This window comes from Ornithorhynchus anatinus, chromosome 1, assembly GCF_004115215.2.
Source record: "Ornithorhynchus anatinus isolate Pmale09 chromosome 1, mOrnAna1.pri.v4, whole genome shotgun sequence".
Taxonomy (NCBI): domain Eukaryota; kingdom Metazoa; phylum Chordata; class Mammalia; order Monotremata; family Ornithorhynchidae; genus Ornithorhynchus; species Ornithorhynchus anatinus.
In genome coordinates, this window is record NC_041728.1 from 176,170,380 (window position 1) to 176,195,937 (window position 25,558).

Sequence of the window (25,558 nt, forward strand, 5' to 3'; positions counted from 1 at the left end):
TACACACCAGTTATTGTTATTATTATTATTATTTTTGTTATTATTCTCTGGATCTATGTGGGACATAAACTGTTTCTAACCTGTTTAGCTTGTCTCTACCCCAGAGCTTAATACAGTGCTTGGCATATAGTTATTGCTTAGCAAATACCATATAAAATAAAACAAATTAAAAATGATATGGGTAACAGAACGGAACAGGTTTATTTAACATATTGTGTGAAAGTAACCTTATTTGGAGATGCCACTTTCGACATAGTTTTAATTATTTATGCTACAGTGGAAAGCATCAGTGGAAAGGCTACTTCTCTAGTTCTTTGATCTCAGAATGGATTCTTTGAACATTTCTCGACTGCTAGGAGACTTGCATCAATCTATGTCTGGAATGGGTTATGTTTGAGTTTCTGTCACAGAGGGAAAAAAAAAATCTTTAACTTGGAAATCTGAACTCTTTCCCTCTCCCTTTGAGTTCATTGGTACAAGCACTTGTGTTGCTTGATTCTGATCACAAGATAAATTAAAAAAAAAATTCCTAGAGAATGATTTCTCTTAGAATTTGTATGGGACTAGAGAGATTTTGGCTTCATTATGATCTGTAATTTATTTTATTGTCTGTCTCTCCCTTTACACTATAAGCTTTTTGGGGGCAGGGTATATGTCTACTCCAGTTTATTTTATTGTACTCCTCCAAACACTTAGCACAGTGCTCTGCAAACAGTAAACACCACTGACTGCTTGATTGCAAGACCTAAGTCACCAGAGGGCTGTTTCTGTTGCATGAACTCACACTGAGACATCAGGATAATAAGAAAGTGTCTTGGCAGCAAATGTGAAATACGCAGTGACGTGTGAACTGGGTTTTTAATGTGTAATGATATATTTGAATATGTTCACTACCCTTTTTTGTGAATTTGAAAGCAATTGCTTGTTCCATTTTGCCAGGGGATCTCAAACCTAAATGTGAAACGTGTTTAGCCCTCAGCCCTGTTAAATTTAGTAAGAGCATTAACGGTACCTAGTGACCTTTTGAATCAAGTTGCTCTCAGTGTAATTTAACAGGACCTTAACTAGCCACTCATGTTTTTGAGTATTTGATTTTCATTTGGAATTCCTTTTCAAATGTTGTTTTTGGGGGGCTTTTTTGGACTTAGATTTAATCATCTTTTCTGCACTCCCTAAATTTTCAAAACAAAGTTATGTATGGAAATCTCCTGATAGCTAGCTAGTTTCTCATTCCCTCCCTTCCTCGTTTTTTCCTTTCCTCTTCTGTCTTCTTCTAGCTCTCTCTTTGTTTTCATCACTCTCCCTCCTTCTCCTTCACTCTCTCTCTGTTTTCATCCCCCCTCCTCTCTCCCTCTCTCATCTCTTTCTTTCTCATTCTCTCCTTTTCTGTCTTAATCTTTTTTTTCTCTCTCATTCCATCGCACATTCCCACCACCTCTGATTAAATGTGGATGCAATTAGAATTTTCCTAGTCTCCTTCTCTTTTACAAACTGGTTCTGAGATATTGCATTGCTCCTCCCTTCTGGCCTGAATGTTAGCATACGCACAAACCACAACCGGAGAGTCTCAATTTTAAATTGACAATGATCTTCGGGCTGTGTCCTTCGGAGGGAATACGGTGTGGAGGTGGGCAGAGGAATCAGTATTGTGGGCTTTTAGAAAACTTCTCTATATCTATCTCTTTATTTTCTCTGGAGGAGAATCCCTGAAATGAGTGTGATTGTTTTGTTCAATCCGATTAGGTGCTTGCCGAACTACTGTGAACACGAAGGAATGTGCACTCAGTCCTGGTCTACCTTTTACTGCAACTGTAGCCAAACCGCTTACGTGGGAGCCACATGCCACAACTGTAAGTAGACCCATTATAAATGCATTCAGAATAGGTCGCCTGGTAGAAATGTCAGCGTGAGGGAGTACAAAAGGAAAACCGCCAAGAGTCATCTGTTATTAACAACTGCAATAGGCTGCCCTCAGACAAGCCTGAATAGGGGTCACCTAGCAGGTTAATAACAGAAAAATATTCAATTACACAGCCTACCCTCACACTGCCGCCCGCGCGCACTTTTTCTTGACATTTAAATGGCACGTGCTAAATATCTTGACATGTTTAAATTTGCTATTCAATTGAAATTTTTATGAAATAAAGCATGGGAAGGGAAAATGTGGAGGCTTCACGTGTTTTCATTGAGAAGGTCTGCTTGTAGGAGTTGTAGTAAGTTGAGGAGAGGGTATTAAGTACTTACTGTGTGTGGAGCACTGTACTAAACACTGGGAAGGCATATGCAAGTGGAACTTAGACATGAACCCTGGTCCTTGAGGGTCTCATAGTCAAAGGTACATATCATTTCCTTCTTTGTGATTGTTTCTTCCGTTTTCCCTGGTTACTTTGTTAATAATAATAATTACTATTATTATGGTATTTGTTAAGTGCTTGCTATGCACCTAGCACTGTTCTAAGCACTGGGATAGATACAGGGTAATCAGGTTGTCCCACATGCGGCTCACCTTTTTAATCCCCGTTTTACAGATGAGGTAACTGAAGCACAGAGAAATTAAGTGACTTGCCCAAGGTCACACAGCAGTCAGGTGGTACTTGTAGTTGGTACTTGTATGATTTTAGAATATTTTTCCAAATCCAAGAACATTTGGAGAACATTTTTTAAAAGGCCAGAAAAAACCAAGAGGAGAGCTCAGTTGATCCAAGAGTATAACCACATTGCAGAAATTGTGTTCATGATGGCTGAAGTACTAGGACCGTGATAATCTCACTTTATCCTCATAGCATTCCTTAGAAGACATTCCAAGTTCCTTGAGGGGAGTGTCTCATGTCTTGTACTCACCCGAACAATTAGTAGAGTGCTCTGCACATAGTAAGTGATCAGTAAATACCATTGCTTTGGTAGGTGTCATTTTACCCATTTTAAAGAGGAGGAAACTGAGGTTCAGAGAGGTTAAGTGACTGTCTCAAGGTAAGTGGGGGCAGAGTAGGGATTACAACCCAAGTATCCTGGTACCCATGTCCATGATCTTTCCACTATTCCAAGTTACCTTTCTTTAAGGACACCCCAAACATTTTGAGTTCCATGCTAAGCACACTGCTGCTTGGGAAGCAGCATGGCATAGTGGATAGAGCACGGGCCTGGGAGTCAGAAGGTCATGGGTTCATTCATTCATTCAATCGTATTTATTGAGCACTTACTGTGTGCAGAGCACTGTACTAAGTGCTTGGAAAGTACAATTCAGCAATAGAGACAATCTCTGCCTACACCGGGCTTATAGTCTAGAAGGGGGGAGACAGACATATCAATATAAATAAATAGAATTATAGATAGCCACAACAAAACAAGTAAACAGGTATTAATATAAATAAATAGAATTATAGATATGTACATATGTACACAAGTACTGGGGGGGTGGGGAGATGGGGTAGAGCAAAGGGAGCGAGTCAGGGAGACACAGAGGACAGGGGAAGCTGAAGAAAAGGGGGCTTAGTCTGGGATGGCCTCATAGAGGAGGTGACCCTTCAATATGGCTTTGAGGGGGAAAGTGTGATTGTTTGGGGGATTTGAGGAGGGAGGGAGTTCCAGGCCAGGGGTGGGACACAGGCCACGGGCCGATGGCAGGACAAGTGAGAATGAGGCACAGTGAGAAAGTTAGCGGCAGAGGAGCAGAGTGTGTGGGCTGGGATGGAGAAGAGGAGAAGGGAGGTGAGGTAGGAGGGGGCAAGGGGATGGATAATTTTGAAGCCAATAGTGAGGAGTTTTTGTTTAATAAGGAGCTTGATAGACAACCATGGGAGATTTTTGAGGAGGGGAGTGGCATGCCCAGAACCTTTCTTTGGAAAGATAAATGTTTCTTTAGAAAGATAATTCAGGCAGCATAGTGAAGTATGGACTGAGGTGGGGAGAAATAGGAGGTAGGGAGATGAGAAAGGATGCTGATGCAGTAATCTAGTCGGGATAGGATGAGTGACTGTACTAATGTGGTAGAGATTTGGATGGAGAGGAAAGGGCAGATCTTGGCAATGTTGTGAGGGTGAGACTGGCAGGCTTTGGTGACAGATTGGATGTATGAGGTGAATGAGTTCTAACCCTGGCTTTGCCACTTGTCTGCTCTGTGGCCTTGGGTAAGTCATTTGACTTCTCTGTGCCTCAAGTCCTTCCTCTGCAAAATGGGGGTTAAGACTGTCAGCCCTATGCAGGACAGGGGCTGTGCCCATCCCAATTTGCTTTGTATTTACCCCATTGCTTAGTACAGTGCCTGGCACTTAGTAAGTACTTTACAAATACCATCATCATTATTATTATTATTATTAGCAGGGAAAGTGTCTACTTAGTCTCTTTTATTGTACTCTCCAAAGTGCTTAGAACAGTGCTCTGCACACAGTAAGTACTCAATCAATACCATTGATTGGTGGATTGATTGATGATAATCCCCTTGGTAATAAGGAAAAGAAAGGGGAAGGTGAAGTGAGAGAGGAGAATGCAATTCTCCCAGATGCTCCTGGCTTGCTACTTGTTCAAATTCTGAGCCATCTCTCTGCAACAGTCATCCTTTCTGGAAATAATCCAGGCCTTTTCTTATGACATCCAATCCATCCCAGTTCTCTGTTTCTTACGCGTGACCCATCCATCATGCTAAGAATACACACTTACCAAATAAAATAAAATAAAAATAATTAAGTTTAGAATCTATTGGTTTTGGGTACTGATTTTAAAGGAACAAGTCATACTGGATGAGTACAAATGGACCAAATTGTTCTTTTAAAAACAATTTGGAGCGATCCTTCAGTCACTACAAGTGTGGAATACAACACATTTTTCATTTGGAAGTCACCTGGAAACCACCCCATGGGGTTGGATTTCTTTCTGGTTACCAGGGACCACCCCAGACTCTTCAAATGACACCCAATCCTCTTGCAAAGCATTTTCATTTCACAACTGAATTCAGCATGATGGAAAAATGAAGAAACATTCTTCCCACAGCACACAGGCCTGGGAGTCAGAGGACCTGGGTTCTAATCCAGGCTCTACCATTTGCCTACTGTGTGCTTGGGTAAGTACTTCTCTGAGACTCAGTTTCCTCATCTGTAAAAATGTGGAGGAGATATGTGTTCTCCCCCGAGCTAGTCTGTGAGCTCAATGAAGGAGAGGCACTACCTACCCCAGTGCTTAGTACAGTGCTTTGGCACGTAGAGCTTTACAAATATCACAATTGTTATTATTATCATTATTAACAGTCTGGGTGTAGAAGGCATTGCCATCCTCCCTGTTTTACAAGCCCTTAACCTTGACATTATCCTTGACTCCCCTCCCTAATTCAACCCAAATATTCAATCCATCACTGAATCCTGTCCCTTCAATCTTCACAAAATCGCTAAAATCCACTCTTTCCTCTCCATATGAACAGCTTCCATGTTAATTGAAGCACTTATCCTATCCTGCTTTGATTACTCTAACAGTCTCCTTGCTGACCTCCCGGCCTACTGTCTCTCCATATTCCAGTCCAAACCTTGCTCTGTTGCCCAGGTCATTTTTCTACAAAAACACTGAGGCCATGTTTTCCCACTCTTCATAATAAAGACTGTGAGCCTGTTATTGGGCAGGGATTGTCTACATCTGTTGCCGAATTGTACATTCCAAGTGCTTAGTACAGTGCTCTGCACATAGTAAGCGCTCAATAAATACTATTGAATTAATGAATAATAATAATGATAATAACTATGGTATTTGTTAAGCACTTACTATGTTGTCAGGCACTGTACTAAGCATTGGGGTAGGTACAAACAAATTGAGTTGGACAGAGTCTCTGTCCCATGTGGGGTTCACATCCTCAATCCCCATTTTACAGATGAGGGAACTGAGCCACAGAGAAGTGGAGTGAGTTGCCCAAGGTCACCTTCAGACAAGTGGCAGAGCCGGGATTAGAACCCATGACCTTCTGACTACTAGGCCCATGCTCTTTCCACTAAGCCACATGACTTCTCATCCACCTCCCTATCAAACAGAAACTCAGCTTTAAAGCCCTCCATCCCCTTGTCCCCTCCTAGCTCACCTTGCTACTCTCCTACGCCAACCCAGCCAGCACACTTCACTCCTCTAATGACAACCTTCTCAATGTACCTCAATCTTGCCTAAGCCCTCCTTTTCTCTTCTCCCTCTCTCTTCTGTGTTACCCTGATTTGCTCCCTTAATTCATCCCCTCTTCTCAAGCCCATGGCACTTATGTCCAGATCTAATAATAATAATAATAATAATAATAACAATAATAGTAATAATGTTGGTATTTGTTAAGTGCTTACTATGTGCAGAGCACTGTTCTACTCACTGGGGTAGATACAGGGTAATCGGGTTGTCCCACGTGAGGCTCACAGCTAATCCCCATTTTACAGATAAGGTAACAGAGAAGTTAAGTGACTTGCCCACAGTCACACAGCTGACAAGTGGCAGAGCCGGGACTCGAACCGATGACCTCTGACTCCCAAGCCCAGGCTCTTTCCACTGAGCCAAGCTGCTTCTCAATCTATAATCTCTTTAATCAGATCTATAATTTATCTATAATCTGTTGGATCTATCAGATTTATAATTTACTTATTTATATCAGTGTCTATCTCCCACTTTAGACTGTAAGCTTGATCTGAGCAGGGAGTGTATCTATAGCATTATATTGTACTACCCCAAGTTCTTAGTAAAGTGTTCTGCACATGGTAAGTGCTCAGTAAATAAGATTGACTGACTGATTAAAGCGATCAGTAGATCCAAGTTGGCAGTGTTAGAGGTCCCCCTGGAGCCTGCTCGTACGACAGCCCAAATTGTATAAGATGGACTTCAGAGCAAAATAAATCCCCAGTTAAGCTCAAGCAACACGTTGATAGCATGCCTTTGGTTACAGACACACTTAAACCAGGCTGAAGAGTTCTTCATTCAATAGTATTTCATTCAATAGTATTTATTGAGCACTTACTCTGTGCAGAGCACTGTACTAAGCGCTTGGAATGTACAAATCGGTAACAGATAGAGACAGTCCCTACCCTTTGACAGGCTTACAGTCTAATTGGGGGAGATGGACAGACAAGAGCAATAGCAATAAATAGAATCAAGGGGATGAACATCTCATTAAAACAATAGCAAATAGAATCAAGCATAAATAGAATCAAGTTTTTAGACTTGTTTAACTGACATATCACAATTGGCAGGGAATTGTTGGGTTTTTTTTGCTATTTGTCAAGCACTTACTATGTGCACGACACTGTACTAAGTATCAGAGTAGATATAAAATGAGAAGCATCATGGCATAGAGGCCAGACCATAGACTGGGAGTCACAGGACCTGGATTCTAATCCCAGCTCTGCCCCTTGTTTGCTTGGGCAAGTCACTTAACTACTCTGTGCCTCAGTTACCACATCTGTGCAATGGGAATTAATAATAATAATTGTGGCATTTCTTAAGCTCCTACTGTGTGCCAGGGACTGTACGAAACACTAGGGTGGAGACAAGGAAATCAGGTTGGGCACAGTCCCTGTACCACATGGGGCTCCTTGTCTCAATCCCCATTTTACAGATGAGGTAATTGAGGCACAGAGACGTGAAGTGATTTGCCTGAGGTCACAGAGCAGATAAGTGGCAGAGCCGGGGTTAGAACCCACAACCCTCTGACTCCCAGTCCCGTGCTCTATCCACTATGCCATGCTGCTTCTCTGACTGTAGCCTCATATGGGACAAGGATTGTGTCCAACCTGATGAGCTTGTATCTACCCCATTGCTTAGTACAGTGTCTGGCACCTAGTAAGCAATTAACAAACACCACTTAAAAAAAAAGAATTAGATTGTGACAGAGTCCCTGTCCTCAATGGGGCTCACGGTCTAACACTGCCTGGCACATAGTAAGTGCTTAACAAATGCCATAAACAATTCCCACTTTACAGATGAGGTATCTAAGGAACAGAGAAGTTAGTGAGTTCCCTAAGGTTGCACAGCAGACAAGTGGCATAGTTGGGAATAAATCGCAGGTCCTCTGACTCCCAAGCCTGTTCTCTTTCTGATAAACCCTTTTACTTCTCAGTTATCTTTCAATATGTCACATCTGGTTGTCATGACTAATCTCATAGTGTTGAAAATTTGATTATATAGCCTAGCCCTAAGAGGGCAGAGACAGTGACTTTTAGCTCTTTTGTTTAAAATTCCAAACTGAAAAGGTCATTAGTTCCTTGAAGGCAGGGATCATGTCTCCTAATTCTACTGTACCCTTCCAAGATCTTGGAGAAGTGCTCTGCCCAGAATACCTGCACACTAAATATGATGGATAGACTGATTTCTTGTTTTTCCTTCTGCCTTCAGGATTCCTCTGCTTGGATGTCCTGTTAATATTTCAAACGTAATATGTCCAAAACACAACACTAAAGCCCTGTTCTCCTTGTGACATTCCCATCACTGTAAACAGTACCACCATCCTCCTTGCATCACCACCACCATCCAAGCCCTTAACCTTCGGATTACCCTTGACTCATCTCTCACACTGAATCCACATATTCAGTCTGTCACCAAATTCTCTTGGTTTAATCTTCACAACATCCCTAAAATATATTCCTTGCTTTCCATCCAAATGTCTACCATGCACTAATCCGTGCATTAATCCAAGCACTAATCCTGTCCCACCTTGATTACTGCATCAGGCTCCTTGTTGACCTCCCTGCTTCCTGTCTGTCTCCTCTTCAGTCCATACATCACTCTGCTGCCCAGTCATTTTCCTACAAAAGCATTTAGTCCATGTTTTCCTATTCCTCAAGAACCTCCACTGGTTGCGCATCCACCTCCATATCAAACAAAAACTCTTTATTATCAGTTTTAAAACATTCACTCAATCACCATTCCCTCTGTTACCTTACCTCACTGATTTCCTACTACAACCCAGCCCGAGCACTTCACTCCTCTAATGCCAGCCTACTCACTGCACTTTGATCTTGTCTATCTTAATGCTAGCCTCTGGCTCACATCCTGCCTCTGGTCCAAAACTCTCTCCCTCTTCATATCTGACAATCAGTCTCCCTACCTTCAAAGTCTAATTAAAAGCACCTCTCATCCAAGAGGGCTTTCTTGACTAAGTCCTCATTTCCTGTCTCGCACTCCCTTCTCTGTCACCCTTGCACTTCGATTTACAACTTTTGCTTGCTCCTTCTTCAGTCCCATAGCACTTATGTACACGCCAGTAATTATTAGAGAAGCACCGTGGCTTAGTGGAAAGAGCATAGTCTTGGGAATTAGGTTGTGGGTTCTAATCCTGACCCTGCCACTTGCCAGCTGTGAGACCTTGGGCAAGCCTCTTCATTTCTCTGCGTGCCTCAGTTGCCTCATCTCTAAAATGGGAATTGTGACTCTGAGCCCCATGTGGGACAACCTGATTACCTTGTATGTTCCCCAGTGCTTAGAACAGTGCTTGGGACATAGTAAGTGCTTAACAAATACCATCGTTATTATTATCATCATTATTATTATTTATTTACCATAATATCTGTCTCCCCCTATAAACTTTAAGTTTGTTATGGGCAAGGAATGTGTTTTCCAACTCTGTTTCACTGGGCTCTCCCAAGTGTGTAGTACAGTGCTGTGCAAGCAGTAGACTCTCAGATAAAATGACTGATTGCTAAAACGTCAAATAATACCATAATCAAGCACTTTTCATGGTCCTTTGTCATCCCTCTGGACTGTAAGCTCGTGGTGAGCAGGGAATGTGTCCATTGATTGTTGTAGTGACTCAAGCACTTAGTAGTAAGAACTCAATAAATATGATTGAATGAATGGACAGTTGAAAGCCTGGGGAGATACTTATCTTTCCAAAGTGAGGCAGTCTTAACTCATAGCGAATACATCTGCTTGTCAGCCGAATCATCCCCTCTCACAGCTTCTCCTCTCATCTGACGTGTGAACAATGGATTTTGACTCATTTTTCACTGGAGGAGGAGGATGTCAGCTTCTTTCCTCTCCTTCTATCTTTCCCTGCCTGACATAATGCCTCTTCTGTCAGTCCGTCAATAGCTTGGTATTGATTGGAACCACTATCCATGCCCTAGCTATCAAACTCTAGAGCAATCCTGAGACTAGTGATCCTGCTATTTGAACAGTGGGACCCCGTTATCTTAGCTGAGTCACCACTTGGAATTTCTGTGACCTAGAAATTGGCTTAGAAGCCAAAGACATTTTGCCAGGAGACAACGTTCTTGGCCAATGAGGGTATCTGAAACAGTTGGTTATACCAGGTAGCTGAAAAGAAATTGGAACACTAATATTATATTGTCGAGGCCTGGGCAATCCTTCGTGTCCCATTAAATGAGCTGTTAGGGTGATGGTCATTCAGTCAATCAACTGTATAAAGAGTGTGACCACCATTAACCAGAACATTCTACTAACTGCTTTGCGGAGTTAGGAAGTCAAAGAGGGTCTTAGCTCTGAAGGAGTGTACAGTTTACGGAAAGAGGTAGCTCAAACATAAATATCCAAATGGAAGAAACGTATTCTTAACCAGGATAATAAGTAAGCTTTCTAGCTAAGTGGTGGTTTGAATAGGGCGAAGTGAGAAGTGAAGGGTGCAGGTATGGGATAAGAGGGTCAAGGCTGTTAATCAGGAGTTGATTTTGATGTGGTTCATTTGGGAAGCACAGGAGAGTTTTGGGAGGGTAAGTGGCATAAATAAAATGGTGCTTAAGCCGCTCACGTAGGAGGGATTGGAGAGAAATCAGCAGTAATGTGAGGAAAAAAACGCAGAGGTAGTAGTCCAGATGCCTGACCTGGTTTTTCAGTTGTCTAATTCTTCCACTGATTTTGCTCTTGGTGTTAGAAGCTTCACACCAGTATCTGCTCTGCTTTTGTGAATATTACAACTACAATTGATCCATCCCCAAATGGCTTTGTGGTCACTTTAGCTATCAAGCCTGGACCTCAAGCTTTGCTCCATTTGCCAAAGAAGTAACCTGGCCATAATTTCTGGACTGAGCTGGGCCAGATTCAAACTTTGCCAAGTGGTTCTGGGCAATTAAAACTATGAAGATCCTGAATCCAGGACTATCTTGGGTAACATGGTCAGCCCTTCTCTGTAGTAGTAATATTATTATTATTAATAATAAGCAGCAGAGAAGCAGCGTGGCTCAGTGGAAAGAACACGGGCTTAGGAGTCAGAGGTAATGGGTTCGAATCCCCACTCTGCCGCTTGTCAGCTGTGTGACCTTGGGCAAATCACTTCACTTCTCTGGGCCTCCGTTTCCTCATCTGTAAAATGGGGATGAAGACTGTGAGCCCCATGTGGGACGACCTGATCACTTTGTATTCCCCCAGCGCTTGGAACAGTGCTTGGCACATAGTAAGGGCTTAACAAATTCCATTTTTATTATTATTATTATTAGCAATAATAATAATAATAATGTTGTTATTTGTTAAGCGCTTACAATGTGAAGAACACTGTTCTAAGCGCTGGGGTAGACACAGGGAAATCAGGTTGTCCCACGTGGGGCTCACAGTCTTCATCCCTATTTTACAGATGAGGGAACTGAGGCACAGAGAAGTTAAGTGACTTGCCCACAGTCACACAGACAAGTGGCAGAGCTGGGATTCGAACTCATGACCTCTGACTCCAAAGCCCGTGTTCTTTCCACTGAGCCATGCTGCTTCTCTGCTGCTTATTAGTAGTAATAATTAGTAGTAATAATGGGATTTGTTAAGTGCTTACTATGTGCCTGGCACTGTACTAAGCACTGGGGTAGATTTACTATCCCAAATGGGGTTCACAGTCTCAATCCCCATTTTACTATCAGGTGTTATCTCATTACAATCTCTCCTAATCTTTTACAGAGCCTTCCTTCTCCTGCCCCCTCTTTAACTCTCTGATCATTCCCAGCAGTATCTCAAAAGGAGATCTCCCACCTCTTCCCAAACCTACCCCACAATCTGCACTTCCATCCCTTTTCACTATATTAAAACATTTGCCCCCTCCATTCTTCTCTCCCTGACCGACATCTTCACCCCATTGCTGTCAAACATGTTCATGTATCCCCATATTAAAAAAAAAACAAACAACAAAAAAACCCTCCTTTGACCTCAAAACTCCTTCAAATTATTGCCCCATTTCCCTCCTATAAATCCTCTCTAAACTCCTTGAACCAGTGGTCTACACCCACTGCCTCAAATTCTCCCCTTGATCCCCTCTAATTTGACTTCTACCCCCTTCACTCCACCGGAACGGCCCTCTCTAAGGTAAATCGATCAATGATATTTATTCAGAGCTTACTGTGGGCAGAGCACCGTACTAAGCACTTGGGGGAGTACAGTACAACAGAGTTAATAGACACATTCCCTGCCCATAATGAATTTACCGTCTAGTGAAGGAGATAGAAAGTATTAATGAATAATTTATAATAGAAAATTAATAAATATCAGAAGTCACTAGTGACCTCCTTCTAGCCAAATACAATGGCCTCTACTCCATCCTAACCTTCTTTGACCCCACAGCTGCCTTCAACACTTTGAATCACCCCTTCTCTGAGAACACTAACTATGGGTTCTCTGACCCTCTCCTCTCTTAGTTCTCCTCCTATTTCTCTGGCCACTCATTCTCAGCCTCTTGTGTGGGCTCCTCCTCTATCTCTCCACCTCTTAACTCTAGAAATCCTTCAAGGCTCAGTTCTGGGTTAATAATAATAAAATAATGATGACATTTATTAAGCGCTTAGTATGTGCAAAGCACTGTTCTAAACACTGGAGGGGGTGGTTTCAAGGTGATCAGATTGTCCCACGGGAGGCTCACAGTCTTAATCCCCATTTTACAGATGAGGTAACTGAGGCACAGAGAAGTGAAGTGACTTGCCCAAAGTTACACAGCTGACAAGCGGCGGAGCTGGGCTTAGAACCCATGACCTCTGACTCACAAGCCCGGGCTTTTTCCACTGAGTCACACTGCTTCCACAAATAATGTTGGTATTGGTTCAGCGCTTACTATGTGCCAAGACCTGTTCTAAATGCTGGGGTAGATACAAGGGAATCAGGTTGTCCCACGTGGGGCTCACAATCTTAATCCCCATTTTACATATGAGGTAACTGAGGCACCTAGCAGTTAAGTGACTAGCCCAAAGTCACACAACTGACAGATGGCGGAGCCGGGATTAGAACCCATGACCTCTGACTTCTAAGCCCGTGCTTTTTCCACTGTTCCCTTCCACTCTTCGTTTATAACCATTACCTTGGAGAATTTATTTGCTCCCATGATTTCAACTACCATTTCTGTGTGAATGATTCCAAATTCTACATCTCCAGCCCTAATTTCTCTCCTTCATGGTCTTGTGTTTCCTTCTGTCTTCAAAATGCCTCTACTTTTGGATGTCCAACCAACACTTCAGACTTAACATGTATGAAACAGAATTCCTAATCTTCCCACCCAAACCCTGCCCTCCACGTCTTTCCCATCATTATAGATGACATTGCTAGCCTCCCTGTTTTACAAGTCCGTAACCTTGACATTATCCTAGACTCATCTCATTCAATCCACACGTTCAATCCATCACCAAATCCTGTCAGTTCTGTCTTCAAAACATCACTAAAAATCACTCTTTGTCCTCCATGAAAACTGTTATTGTGTTGATACAAGCATTTATCCTATCCCACCTTCACTACTGTATCAGCTTTCTTGCCAACCTCCCTGACTCTTTTCTAGCCCCACTCTAGTCTATATTTCAGTCTGCTGTGTAGTTCATTTTTCTAAAAAAAAAAAGTTCAGTACACGTTTACCTACTCCGCAAGAAGCTCCAGTGGTTTCCCATCCACCTCTGCATCAAATAGAAACTCCATATCACAGGCTTTATAGCACTCAGTCATCTCACCCCCTTCCATATTACCTCACTGATTTCCTACTACCACTCAGCCACACTGTCCCCTCCAAGGCCAACTTATTCACTGTACATAGCCCACGTCCTTCATCTGACTTGAAACTTCCTCTTCCTCCATATATATATTTTATATGACAAATCACCACACTCTCCCCACCTTCATAGACTTATTTTATGTTTTTAAAGGTAAAAAAAAAAATTAAGCACTTACTATGTGTCAAGCACTGTTCTAAGCCCTGGGGTAGCTACAAGTCCATCAGATAGGACCCGGTCCCTGTCCAGCACTGAACTCTTAGTTGTTCAAGTAGGAACATAAACACAAATTTAATCCCCATTTTACAGATGAGGCTACTGAGGCACTGAGAAGTTTAGTGACTTGCTCAAGGTCACACACTAGACAATTGGCAGAGCTGGGCTGAAAACCCAGATCCTCTGACTCCCAGGCCCATGCTCCTTCTACTAGATCATGCTGCTTAATATGATTAAAATCACATTTCCAAGATGCCTTCCTGATTAATCCTTCTTTTCTCTTATTTTCTCTCCTTTGCTCATTGTATCCACTTCGGTCTGTACCCTTTACGCACTTGATATTCAGTCCCACAGTACTTATTTTAATTTTTAATTTCATTCGTTCAGTAATTCATTCAATTGTATTTATTGAGTGCTTACTGTGTGCAGAATACCTTACTAAGAGCTTGGGAGAGTACCATATAACAATAAGCAGATACATTTCCTGCTCACAGTGAGCTTACAGTTTACCAAGGGAGACATACATTAATATAAATAAATAAATTACAGATATGTACATAAGTGCTGTGGGGCTGGGAGGGGGGATGAATAAATGGAGCAAGACAGGATGATGCAGAAGTGGGAAGAGGAAAAGAGGGCTTAGTCAGGGAAGGCCTCTTGGAGGAGATGTGTCTTCAATAAAGCATTGAAAGTGGGGGAGAATATTTGTCTGTTGGATTTGAGAGGGGAGGGTATTCTAGGCCAGAGGTAGGACGAGAGCTAGGGGTGAGTGGTGAGATAGAAAAGATCAAGGAACAGTGAGAAGGTTCACATTAAGGGAACGAGGCGTGTAGGCTGGTTGTAGTAGGAGAGTAGTATGGTGAAGTAGGAGAAGGCAAGGTGATGGAGTGCTTTCAAGGTAGTGCTGAGGAGTTTTTGTTTGATGTAGAGGTGGATGGGTAACCACTGGAGTTTTTGAGGAGTGGGGAAACATGGCCTGAATGTTTTTGCAGGTAAATGATCCAGGCAGCAGAGTGAAATATGGTTTGTCTTTCCCTCAAGACTGTAAACTCCTGGTGGACAGGAATGTGCCTAACAACTCTACCTTATTATAATCCCCAAGTGCTTAGTACAGTGCTCTGCACACAGCAAGCACTCAATAAATATGGTTGTTTATATTGGATCTACCCCAACTTTTAGTACAGTACTTGACCCAGAGTAAGCCCTTAATAATAACAAGAAAATTATTGTTATTATTATAATTATTATTAATTTCCCATTTCATACACAAGGAAACTGAGGCCCAGAGAAGCTAAATGAGTTGCCCAATGTCACAGAGCAGAGAAGTGGTGTACCTGAAATTAGAACCCAGACCCATAACCTAACCATTAGGCCTTTGATACTTCTCTCATTCTCTTCTCATTTTCATATCTGAAAAAGTTCACCCTGCTGCTAAGATTGTCTTTTGAAAATATTGTTAATAATAATAATAATAATGTTGGTATTTGTTAAGTGCTTACTATGTGCAGAGCACTGTTCTAAGTGCTGGGGTAGACATAGGGGAATCAGGTTGTCCCACATGGGGCTCACAGTCTTAATCCCCATTTTACAGATGAGGTAACTGAGGCCCAGAGAAGTTAAGTGACTTGCCCACAGTCACACAGCTGACAAGTGGCAGAGCTGGGATTCGAACTCATGACCTCTGACTCCAAAGCCCGTGCTCTTTCCACTGAGCCACGTTGTTCTGCGCCCTGGTCTCCATGCAATCAATCGGTCATATTTATTGAGCACTTACTTTGTTTAGAGCCCTGTACTAAGAGCTTGGGGAAAAGCAATATAGTAAGGTTGGTCAACCCATTCCCAGCCAACAGTGAGCTTACAGTTGTATAGGGGGAAACAGGCATTAAATCAAATAAATACATTAAATATGTGTACATAAATGTTGTGGGGCTAAAGGAAGGGTTAATAAAGGGAGGAAATCCAAGTTCAAGGAGGATCTTAAATAAAAATCTCTCAGGCCCATCTTTTTTTGTTTTAATCAATCAATCAATGGTCTTTATTCAGCACTTGCTGTGTGCAGACCACTGTCCTAAGATCTTTGGAGAATAAAACACAATGGAGTTGCCCCCAAAGGAGCTTACAGTCTATAGGAAGAGACAGACATCAAAATAAATTTCAGATAGGGAAAAAGGCAGTACAGTAAAAGGTACAACTTAACAATGTAACAAACACATTCCCCGCCCACAATGAGTTTACAGTTGAAAATGCTTAATGAGTGCAGACCCATGTCCAAAGGGGATGCAGAAGAATGGGTGTATAGGTTGAGGAAATGAAGGGTGAGTCAAGAAAGGCCTCTTAGAGGAGATATGATTTTAGTAGGCCTTTAATAATAAATAATAATGTTGGTATTTAAGTGCTTACTATGTGCCAAGCACTGTTCTAAGCACTGGGGTAGATACAGGGTAATCAGGTTGTCCCACGTGAGGCTCATATTAATCCCCATTTTACAGATGAGGTAACTGAGGCATCGAGAAGTTGTGACTTGCCCAAAGTCATGGAGCTGACAGGTGGTGGAGTTAGGATTAGAATCTATGACCTTTGAATCCTTAGCCCGTGCTCTTTCCACTGAGAAACGCTGCCTTTGCAGATGGAAGGAGTGATGGTCTGTTGGATATGACAGAAGAGGGAATCCCTTGCTCTGACAGGAGTGACACTTTTTTTTTTGTATTTTCCTTTACCCTCAGCCCATCATTTTATTTTCCCCCTTCCAGCCCTCATACTGATGGCAGTTGACATTTTTCGGTCCATAGTTCCAATTTTTACTGACATTTTTTGTTTGCCCGTTGGGAAGCCAGTGATTAAGAGAGACAATGCATTGTTTAGTTTCTCCAGTAAATATTGTAGATTTAACCAAGAAGAGATTACTTTTCTATACAAGATCCTAAAAATTAAGTTTAGTTCAGGGGAAAGCAAAACAAATATAACCACACAAAACAAAGGGTGACTATCAGCAACTTGTAATGTTAGAATGCATTTTTACATGAATAGAACTTTTCATCACAGTAGTCTTAGTAACTCTAACAATTACTGAGTGTCATCTTCGTGCAAGGCACTAAACTAAAAGCTCAAGAAGTCCAGAATAAAAAGGAGCTTATCCTCTAATATGGGAGATTGCATGTTATTGGGGAATAATAATAATAATAATAATGTTGGTACTTGTTAAGCGCTTACTATGTGCAGACCACTGTTCTAAGCGCTGGGGTAAACACAGGGGAATCAGGTCATCCCACGTGGGGCTCACAGTCTTAATCCCCATTTTACAGATGAGGGAACTGAGGCACAGAGAAGTTAAGTGACCTGCCCACAGTCACACAGCCGACAAGTGACAGAGCTGGGATTTGAACTCATGAGCCCTGACTCCAAAGCCCGTGCTCTTTCCACTGCGCCACGCTGCTTCTCTGGGGAAGACGTCATCCTTGCATATTTATGGAATCAATTACATGTTTGACTCAGTTTTCCAATTTTCTATTAAGTAGCATTGTGAACACAATAGTCACTGCTTATTTTTTCTCATAATAAAAGAAAATGACCATATTGGATTATCTTAATTAGAAATTAAAACTGAGTTAAGGTGAGAGAGGAAGTGGGAGTAAGAGAAAAAGCAAAGGATGAAAGGATGTCTTTTGTGACATTTCTCACCATTCTCACTTCCACTTTTTTAAAGATCCATTAATTGGAAAGCAGAGCATAAACCTGGTGGAGAGAGTCCTTAATATTATTCCTCTACCAAGAAATCAGAACAGTTTCACTTTCAAATTCAGAGCAGAGTGAAATTAAACGGTCTCGATAAAAACTTACCAAGTATGGGTAAAGTTGTGAGACATAGTTCTAATCCAGTGCTTAGCACAGTGCTTGGCATATAGTGAGTGCTTACCAAATACCATTATCATTCTTATTCAGCAGTATCATGAAGACCAACTGTTTGAGTGACCTCTCTCAAACACTTAGTACAGTGTTCTGCAACCAGTAAGGCCTCGATAAACGCCACTGATTGGTTCATTCATTCATCCAATAATATTTATTGAGCGCTTACTATGTGCAGAGCACTGTACTAAGCGCTTGGAATGTACAGTTTTGCAACAAATAGAGACAATCCCTACCCAGTGACGGGCTCAGTCTAATCGGGGGAGACAGACGGCAGAGAAAACAGAACGAAACAAAAACAAGACAACATTATCACGATAAATAGAATCAAGGGAATATACAAGTCCTTCGCATATAGTAAGCAGTCAATAAGTATGCTTGATCTACCATATTTATATGTAGAATGGGCAGTATGGAGCTGAGTAAGGAGCATTTTGAAGACCTCCTCTTGTGCGAGAGGGCCATCTGCTCCATGACAATCCCGGCCATGGAACAGGGGGAATATCCCTACAGGTAACGTGCCACTCTTGGAAAGAACAATAACAGGCTCAACCTGGGGTTCTTTCCAGGAGCAAGGTTTCAGGAGATTTTGATTGTCTCATTAAAAGAGATGATAAAAACATTTTGTAACAGGAAAACAATTTAAAATCCACCTTAAGATTAATAGTGAATGACTGGATTTTAATGGTTCAGGGACCAAAATTTGAAGCTGCTTTATAATTCTAATCTGGTTTTTGAGGTTGAAGCTCTACTAGTTATGTGGCCCTGACCTTGGGGTCATCCCTTAAATTCTCTGTGCCTCCTTTACCTCTTCTGTAAAATGGGGGATTAAGACTGAGAGAGCCCCATGTGGGGCAGGGACTGTGTCCTACCATATTAGCTCATATCTATCTCACTACTTAGTAGAATGACTGGCACATAGAATTACTTAACAAACACCATAAAAAACAAACAAACAAACATAGAGACACCGAATGTGTGTTTTGTTTGTATTAGCATTTGGAATGGTAAGGGTGAATACTTCAACTGCCTTAAGGGTTACACATGGCAGTTTTAGGCTGAGGCAGAGAGGGGAGAGAGAGTTTAGGAAATTGAATTATAACAAATTTAGGTAGTGTAAATCAAATCATTCTGACTAACCCTGTCTCTTTTTCAGCTATCTATGAACAATCCTGTGAAGCCTACAGACACAAAGGAAATCCATCAGGTTTTTTCCAGGTGGACTCGGATGGAAGTGGGCCTCTCAGACCAATATACGTTTACTGCAATATAACAGGTAAGGTTACCGTATTGTATTCGCATTTAGCCTTATTCATAAATCGAATCTGTAGAGGGTTTTTCACTGTGTTGAACTCTTACTGATAGAAGTAATCATGACTTAATAAATGAATGGGATGAAAGCATCATGCACTAAGTCAGAGGAACGGAGTATTTTAACAAAGCTAAATCAATGCTAGCTCTATAAGTAAGAGCAAGATTCCTTGAGCACTTCTCCCTGGCACTCAATTAAGAAATTGTTCGTTGAAGCATCAGCAATTGAAAAGCCACTCTCTCTTCCTTGGAATAATCAAATTCAACCCCTTTTATTATTATATTGTACTCTCTCAAGCACTTAGTACAGTCCTCTGCCAACAGAAAGCACTCAATCAATATGATTGAATGAACCACTTCCTTTCCCTTTGCTTTATTATGATTTGTCTCCTGGGGATCTCTGTCTGCCTTCCCTTATTATTATGGTATTTGTTAAGCTCTTACTATATGCCAAGCACTGTTCTAAGCGCTGGGGTAATAATAATAATCTTGGTATTTGTTAAGCACTTACTATGTGCAGAGCACTGTTCTAAGCGCTGGGGTAGGAACGGGGTAATCAGGTTGTTGAGGCTCACAGGCTTAATCCCATTTTTCCAGATGAGGTAACAGAGGCCCAGAGAAGTGAAGTGACTTGCCCACAGTCACACAGCTGACAAGTGGCAGAGCCGAGATTCAAACCCACAACCTCTGACTCCTAAACCCGAGCTCTTTCCACCAAGCCACGCAGGTTGTCCCACATGGGGCTCACAGTCTTAATCCCCATTTTACAGATGAAGTAACTGAGGCACTGAGAAGTTAAGGGACTTGCCCCCGGTCACATGGGAGAAAAGTAGCAGAGCCTGGATTAGAACCCATATACTCTGACTTCCAAGCCCATGTTTTAGCCACTAGACCTTGCTAGCCCTAATCGCTTTTATTAATAATAATAATAATAATAATGTTGGTATTTGTTACTATGTGCCAAGCACTGTTCTAAGCGCTGGGGGAGATACAGGGTAATCAGGTTGTCCCACGTGGGGCTCACACACTTTTAATCCCCATTTTACAGATGAGAGAACTAAGGCACAGAGAAGTTTAGTGACTTGCCCACAGTCACACAGCTTACAAGTGGCAGAGCTGGGAGTCGAACTCATGACCTTTCATTCATTCATTCAATAGTATATATTGAGCGCTTACTATGTGCAGAGCACTGTACTAAGTGCTTGGAATGAACAAGTCGGCAACAGATAGAGACAGTCCCTGCCGTTTGACGGGCTTACAGTCTAATCGGGGGAGACGAACAGACAAGAACGATGGCAATAAATAGAGTCAAGGGGAAGAACATCTCATAAAAACAATGGCAACTAAATAGAATCAAGGCACTGTACATTTCATTAACAAAATAAATAGGGTAATGTAAATATATACAGTTGAGAGGACGAGTACAATGCTGAGGGGATGGGAAGGGAGACGGGGAGGAGCAGAGGGAAATGGGGGGAAAAGAGGGTTTAGCTGCGGAGAGGTGAAGGGGGACGGCAGAGGGAGTAGAGGGAGAAGGGGAGCTCAGTCTGGGAAGGCCTCTTGGAGGAGGTGAGTTTTAAGTAGGACCTCTGACTCCAAAGCCCAGGCTCTATCCACTGAACCATGCTGCTTCCTGGTACAGATGAGGCAACTGAGGCCCAGTGAAGTGAATTGCCCTAGGTCACCCAGCAGACAAACGGCGGAGCAGGGATTAGACCCAGTAGACATGGTGTAGTGGAGAGAGCACAGGCCTGAAAGTCAGAAGGTCATGGGTTCTAATTCTGGCTCTGCTAGGTGTCTGCTGGGTGCCCTTGGACAAGTCGCTTCAGCTGACTTGCCCAAGTGCTTAATAGAGTGCTCTGGGCATAGTAAGTCCTCAATAAATACGATTGAATGAACTTTACTTCTCTGGGCTTCAGTTGCCTCATCTGGAAAATGGAGATTGAGACTGTGAGCTCACGTGGGACAGGGACCGTGTCCAACCCGATTTGTTTGTAGCTACCTCAGCACTTAGTACAGTGCCTTGCACATAGTAAGAACTTAACAAATACTATCATTATTAATTAGTAGTAGTAGTAGAGGGAGAGGGGCTACGGGAGCGTTATCACCTTGAGAAGTGTCCTCCCAACCAAATCTGGTATTTTTCTGCTCTCCAAACATTTGGGTTTGTCCTTGCTGTATGTTGTCTAACCCCATGTTTGTGAGATAAAGACTACCTTCCTGGAGTTGAGCCATCCCGCACCTGGTGCATGGATGAGGTTATCCTGTATCGGGGCCGCCTTTCTCCCAGGAATATGAATCCAGGTGAATCCAGGTTGGAGCCGGCAGATACATGGTGTGTCTGTTCAGGCCCTGGGCGCTAGATTGGTTAAATGCCACCGGTAGCCCGCCTCGTTATTCTTCCACGGTCACCCCTAACAATGTCTAGCATGGCGTAGTGGATAGAACAGGGCCTGGGAGGCAGAAGGTCAAGGATTCTAATTCTGGCTCTGCCAGGTGTCTGCTGTGTGGCTTAGGGCAAGTCACTTCACTTCTCTGTGCCTTAGTTACCTCAACTGTAAAATAGGCATTAAGACTGTGAGTGCCATGCAGGATGGGGACTGTGGCCAACCCAATTTGGTTATATCCACCCAGAGCTTAGTATAGTGCCTGTCACATAGGAAGTGCTTAATAAATACCACCATTATTATTAAGATGAATATTTTTATTAGTTCTGTGCAAGTCTCGACCCATGCCCCAGTAATCCCAGCTCTGCCACTTGTCAGTGCCTCAGTTCCCTCATCTGTAAAATGGGGATGAAGACTGTGAGCCTCACGTGGGACAACCTGATTACCCTGTATCTACCCCAGTGCTTAGAACAGTGCTCTGCACATAGTAAGCGCTTAAATACCAATATTATTATTATTATTCAAGTGTTTCAAGGATCTCGCTCCTATTCATCGAATCATAGTTTATCTTCTACTCCAGACCAGTCCCAGGTATTCCATAATAATAATAACAATAATAATAATAATATTTATGGTATTTGTTAAGTGCTTACTATGTGCAGGGCACTGTACTAAGCACTGGGGTGGATACAAGTAAATCGGATTAGACACAGTCCCACGTGGAACTCACAGTCTCATTCCCCATTTTACAGATAAGGTAACTGAGGCACAGAGAAGTGAAGTACTTGCCTAAAGCCACACAGCAGACAAGTGGTGGAGTTGGGATTAGAACCCATGTCCTTGTGACTCTCAGGCCCGTGCTCTATCCACTATGCCATGCTGCTTCACTTCCTTCTGTGCTCTCTGTAACCTTCATGTTCTGCCTTGGTAATTGGATATCTGTCCATCCAAAAATATAAATATACCACTTGAACTATTATGGTATTTCACATTTTCAGAGCACTTCATCTTTTAAAAACACATTGAAGTCGATTAGTTAGGCTCCACCATAGTGCTGTACAGCTTCTGGATGATAAATGATATCCCTTTTCTACTGTGGGGAAAATCCAAGTGGAAGGTGCTTCACCAATTTTTCCAAGGTCGCCCAGTTAGACGGGAGGAGCCGAGGTTAGAATGGGATTGCCCTGGTGGACTGAACCACTACTAAGGGAAGAATCAAAAATATTTTAGTAAAGGAGAAATTACTGACTGATCGGGTATGACTGTGGTTCCACTTGGAGAAAAATTTGCATGGGTCATGAGGACTCTCCAGATGAAGTCTCCAGCCCTTTAGAGTGCGAGAGGCCTTCCCTGCCTGAGCCCTCCTTTCCTCTTCTCCCAATCCCTTTTTCATTGCCTTGACTTGTTCCTTTTATTCAACCCCGCTCCCGGCCCCACAACACTTATGTCCGTATCTGTAGTTTATATTAATGTCCGTCTCCCCCTCTCTAGACTGATAGCTTGTTGTGGGTAAGGAATGCGTCTGTTATAATGTTATACTGTACTCTCCCAAGTGCTTGAGAAGCAGCGTGGCTCAGTGGAAAGGGCCTGGGCTTGGGAGTCAGAGGTCATGGGTTCGAATCACTGCTCCACCGCTTGTCAGCTGTGTGACTGTGGGCGAGTCACTTAACTTCTCTGTACTTCAGTTCCCTCATCTGTCAAATGAAGATGAATTCTGTGAGCCCCAATGTGGGACAACTTGATCACCCTGTATCCCCCCAGGGTTTAGAATAGTGCTTTGCACATAGTAAGCGCTTACCAAATACCATTATTATTATTATTATTACAATACTCTGCACATAGTAAGTGTTCAGTAAGTATGATTGACAGACTGACTGCATGGGTGTTAATGAGAGGCAGGTGCCAGGTCGTCGTCAGATTGTGCCATATGACCGGCAGATGTCAATCATATGGGCCCCAGCACCGCGGTGGGTTATAATTCAGCACCTTTTACTAGGGATTGGTAAATTTGTTAGGGGGCCAAGACACATTCATAATCCACCCAAATAGCTCTCATGCAAATCTCACCCCTGTTACCTCCTCTGTCCTGGACTCAACAGCCGTAATCAATCAATCCATCGTATTTATCTTTCAGGTCATTTATTCAGTCATATTTATTGAGCACTTACTATGTGCAGAGCACTGTACTAAGCACTTGGGAGAGTACAATACAACAATAAACAGACACATTCCCTGTCCACAGTGAGTTTACAGATTAGAGGGATGTAGATTGGGAAGGGGGAGAGCTTATTGTGGGCAGAGCACCATACTAAGCACTTGGTAGATGATCTAACCCAAATCTTTATTTGCCTAAATTTAAACCCTGTCCTTTTGTCCTCACTGGAAATGTGGAGTTGCTCAAAGATCAATTAATCAATCAGTGGTATTTAATGAACACTCCCTGTTTGCAGCCAAGCAGCATGGCCTAGTGGAAAGTACATGGACCTAGGAGTCAAAAGTACATGGGTTCTAGTCTCGGCTCCGCCACTTCTGTGCTGTGTGAACTTGGGCAAGTCACTTTATTATTCTAGTCTACTCTCCCAAATGCTTACTACAGTGATCTGTATGTAGTAAGTGCTCAATAAATAGTATTAACTGCTGACTGAATGACTGCATCAGCCCCTACCCCTGCTGATTCTCACTCGTCCCTTCCCCACTTGCCAACTCTATGCAGGAATGCCTGCTCTCTCTTTCTGTTAGGGGCATTCTTTTTTGACCTTTGGCTTTCTGCCATCATAGGCTTTTAGTTTGCAGTTGTTCAGTTGGTGAAGCTTCTCCATAATAATAGTTTGGTATTTTGGTATTTGTTAAGCACTTACTATGTGCAGAGCACTGTTCTAAGTGCTGGGGTAGATACAGGGTAATCAGGTTGTCCCACGTGAGGCTCACAGTTAATTCCCATTTGACAGATGAGGTAACTGAGGCACAGAGAAGTTAAGTGACTTGCCCACAGTTACACAGCTGACAAGTGGCAGAGCTGGGATTCGAACTCATGACCTCTGACTCCCAAGCCCATGCTCTTTCCACTGAGCCACGCTCTAGAGCTGTACATTTTCTCCAGATATGTAAATAGTAAAGCAGTTGCAAGACTTTATATCTGAACTATTTGCTCTGTACACTGCTATTATTTTTAAGGACTGAATCCCCAAAAGGGGCATTTCTAAGATATGCCCTTGTGAGTCTCTGTATGCCAGATATACGTGCATGTTATCAAGAAATATAAAGCAATCTTTGATAAAAGCACCTTTTATTATTCACCATGTAACTAACCATGTTTAGTAATGGCTGTAGGTAAAAGCATTTCTCCCGATTTAAGTTTCCTTTAAATTTATAAAAGATAGTAGCCCTCGCTTTAGACAGAGAGTAATTCTAAAGAGATTATGCTTTCTGAATTTTATTGTCACACATTAATAGGCGTGATTGTCAATAACTGGGCACTTCTTGCATAAAAGTTTTTATGGTGAACTAGCAATTATATAATTTGGCTTAGCATTTTTTAAACAAAGATCTACACCAAGATAAAGTCTGTATTAATCCCAAAAGAACTAATTTTATAACAAACAGCCAAAAGCGGTGCTAACAAAAAAGTCTGATAATAGTCTAGTTAAATACAAGTGTCAAACTTACATTTGTTCTTTTTAGTTGAGGCTTGTAAAATGTGACAGAGTTAAAAATAGTCATGGTATTCACGAAGTGCTTACCATGAGCCCAAAACTATGCTAAAAGTTGGGATTGCATTGGATGATCAGATAAAATGCAGCCTAAGAGGGCCGGAAGACAAACCCTCTAGATTCTGTTACCTCT

The 25,558-nt window shown here is 42.3% G+C and overlaps 1 protein-coding gene across 1 annotated transcript in view; it reads left to right on the forward strand.

The window, feature by feature from the left end:
• Positions 1 to 25,558, forward strand: part of CNTNAP5 (contactin associated protein family member 5) — a 746,584-nt gene that overhangs the window by 474,210 nt on the left and 246,816 nt on the right. Inside the window, exons 11-12 of the mRNA XM_029075794.2 lie at positions 1,744 to 1,850; positions 19,174 to 19,293. Of these exons, the coding sequence (XP_028931627.1) occupies positions 1,744 to 1,850; positions 19,174 to 19,293 (227 nt within the window). The remainder of the gene's footprint in view (positions 1 to 1,743; positions 1,851 to 19,173; positions 19,294 to 25,558) is intronic.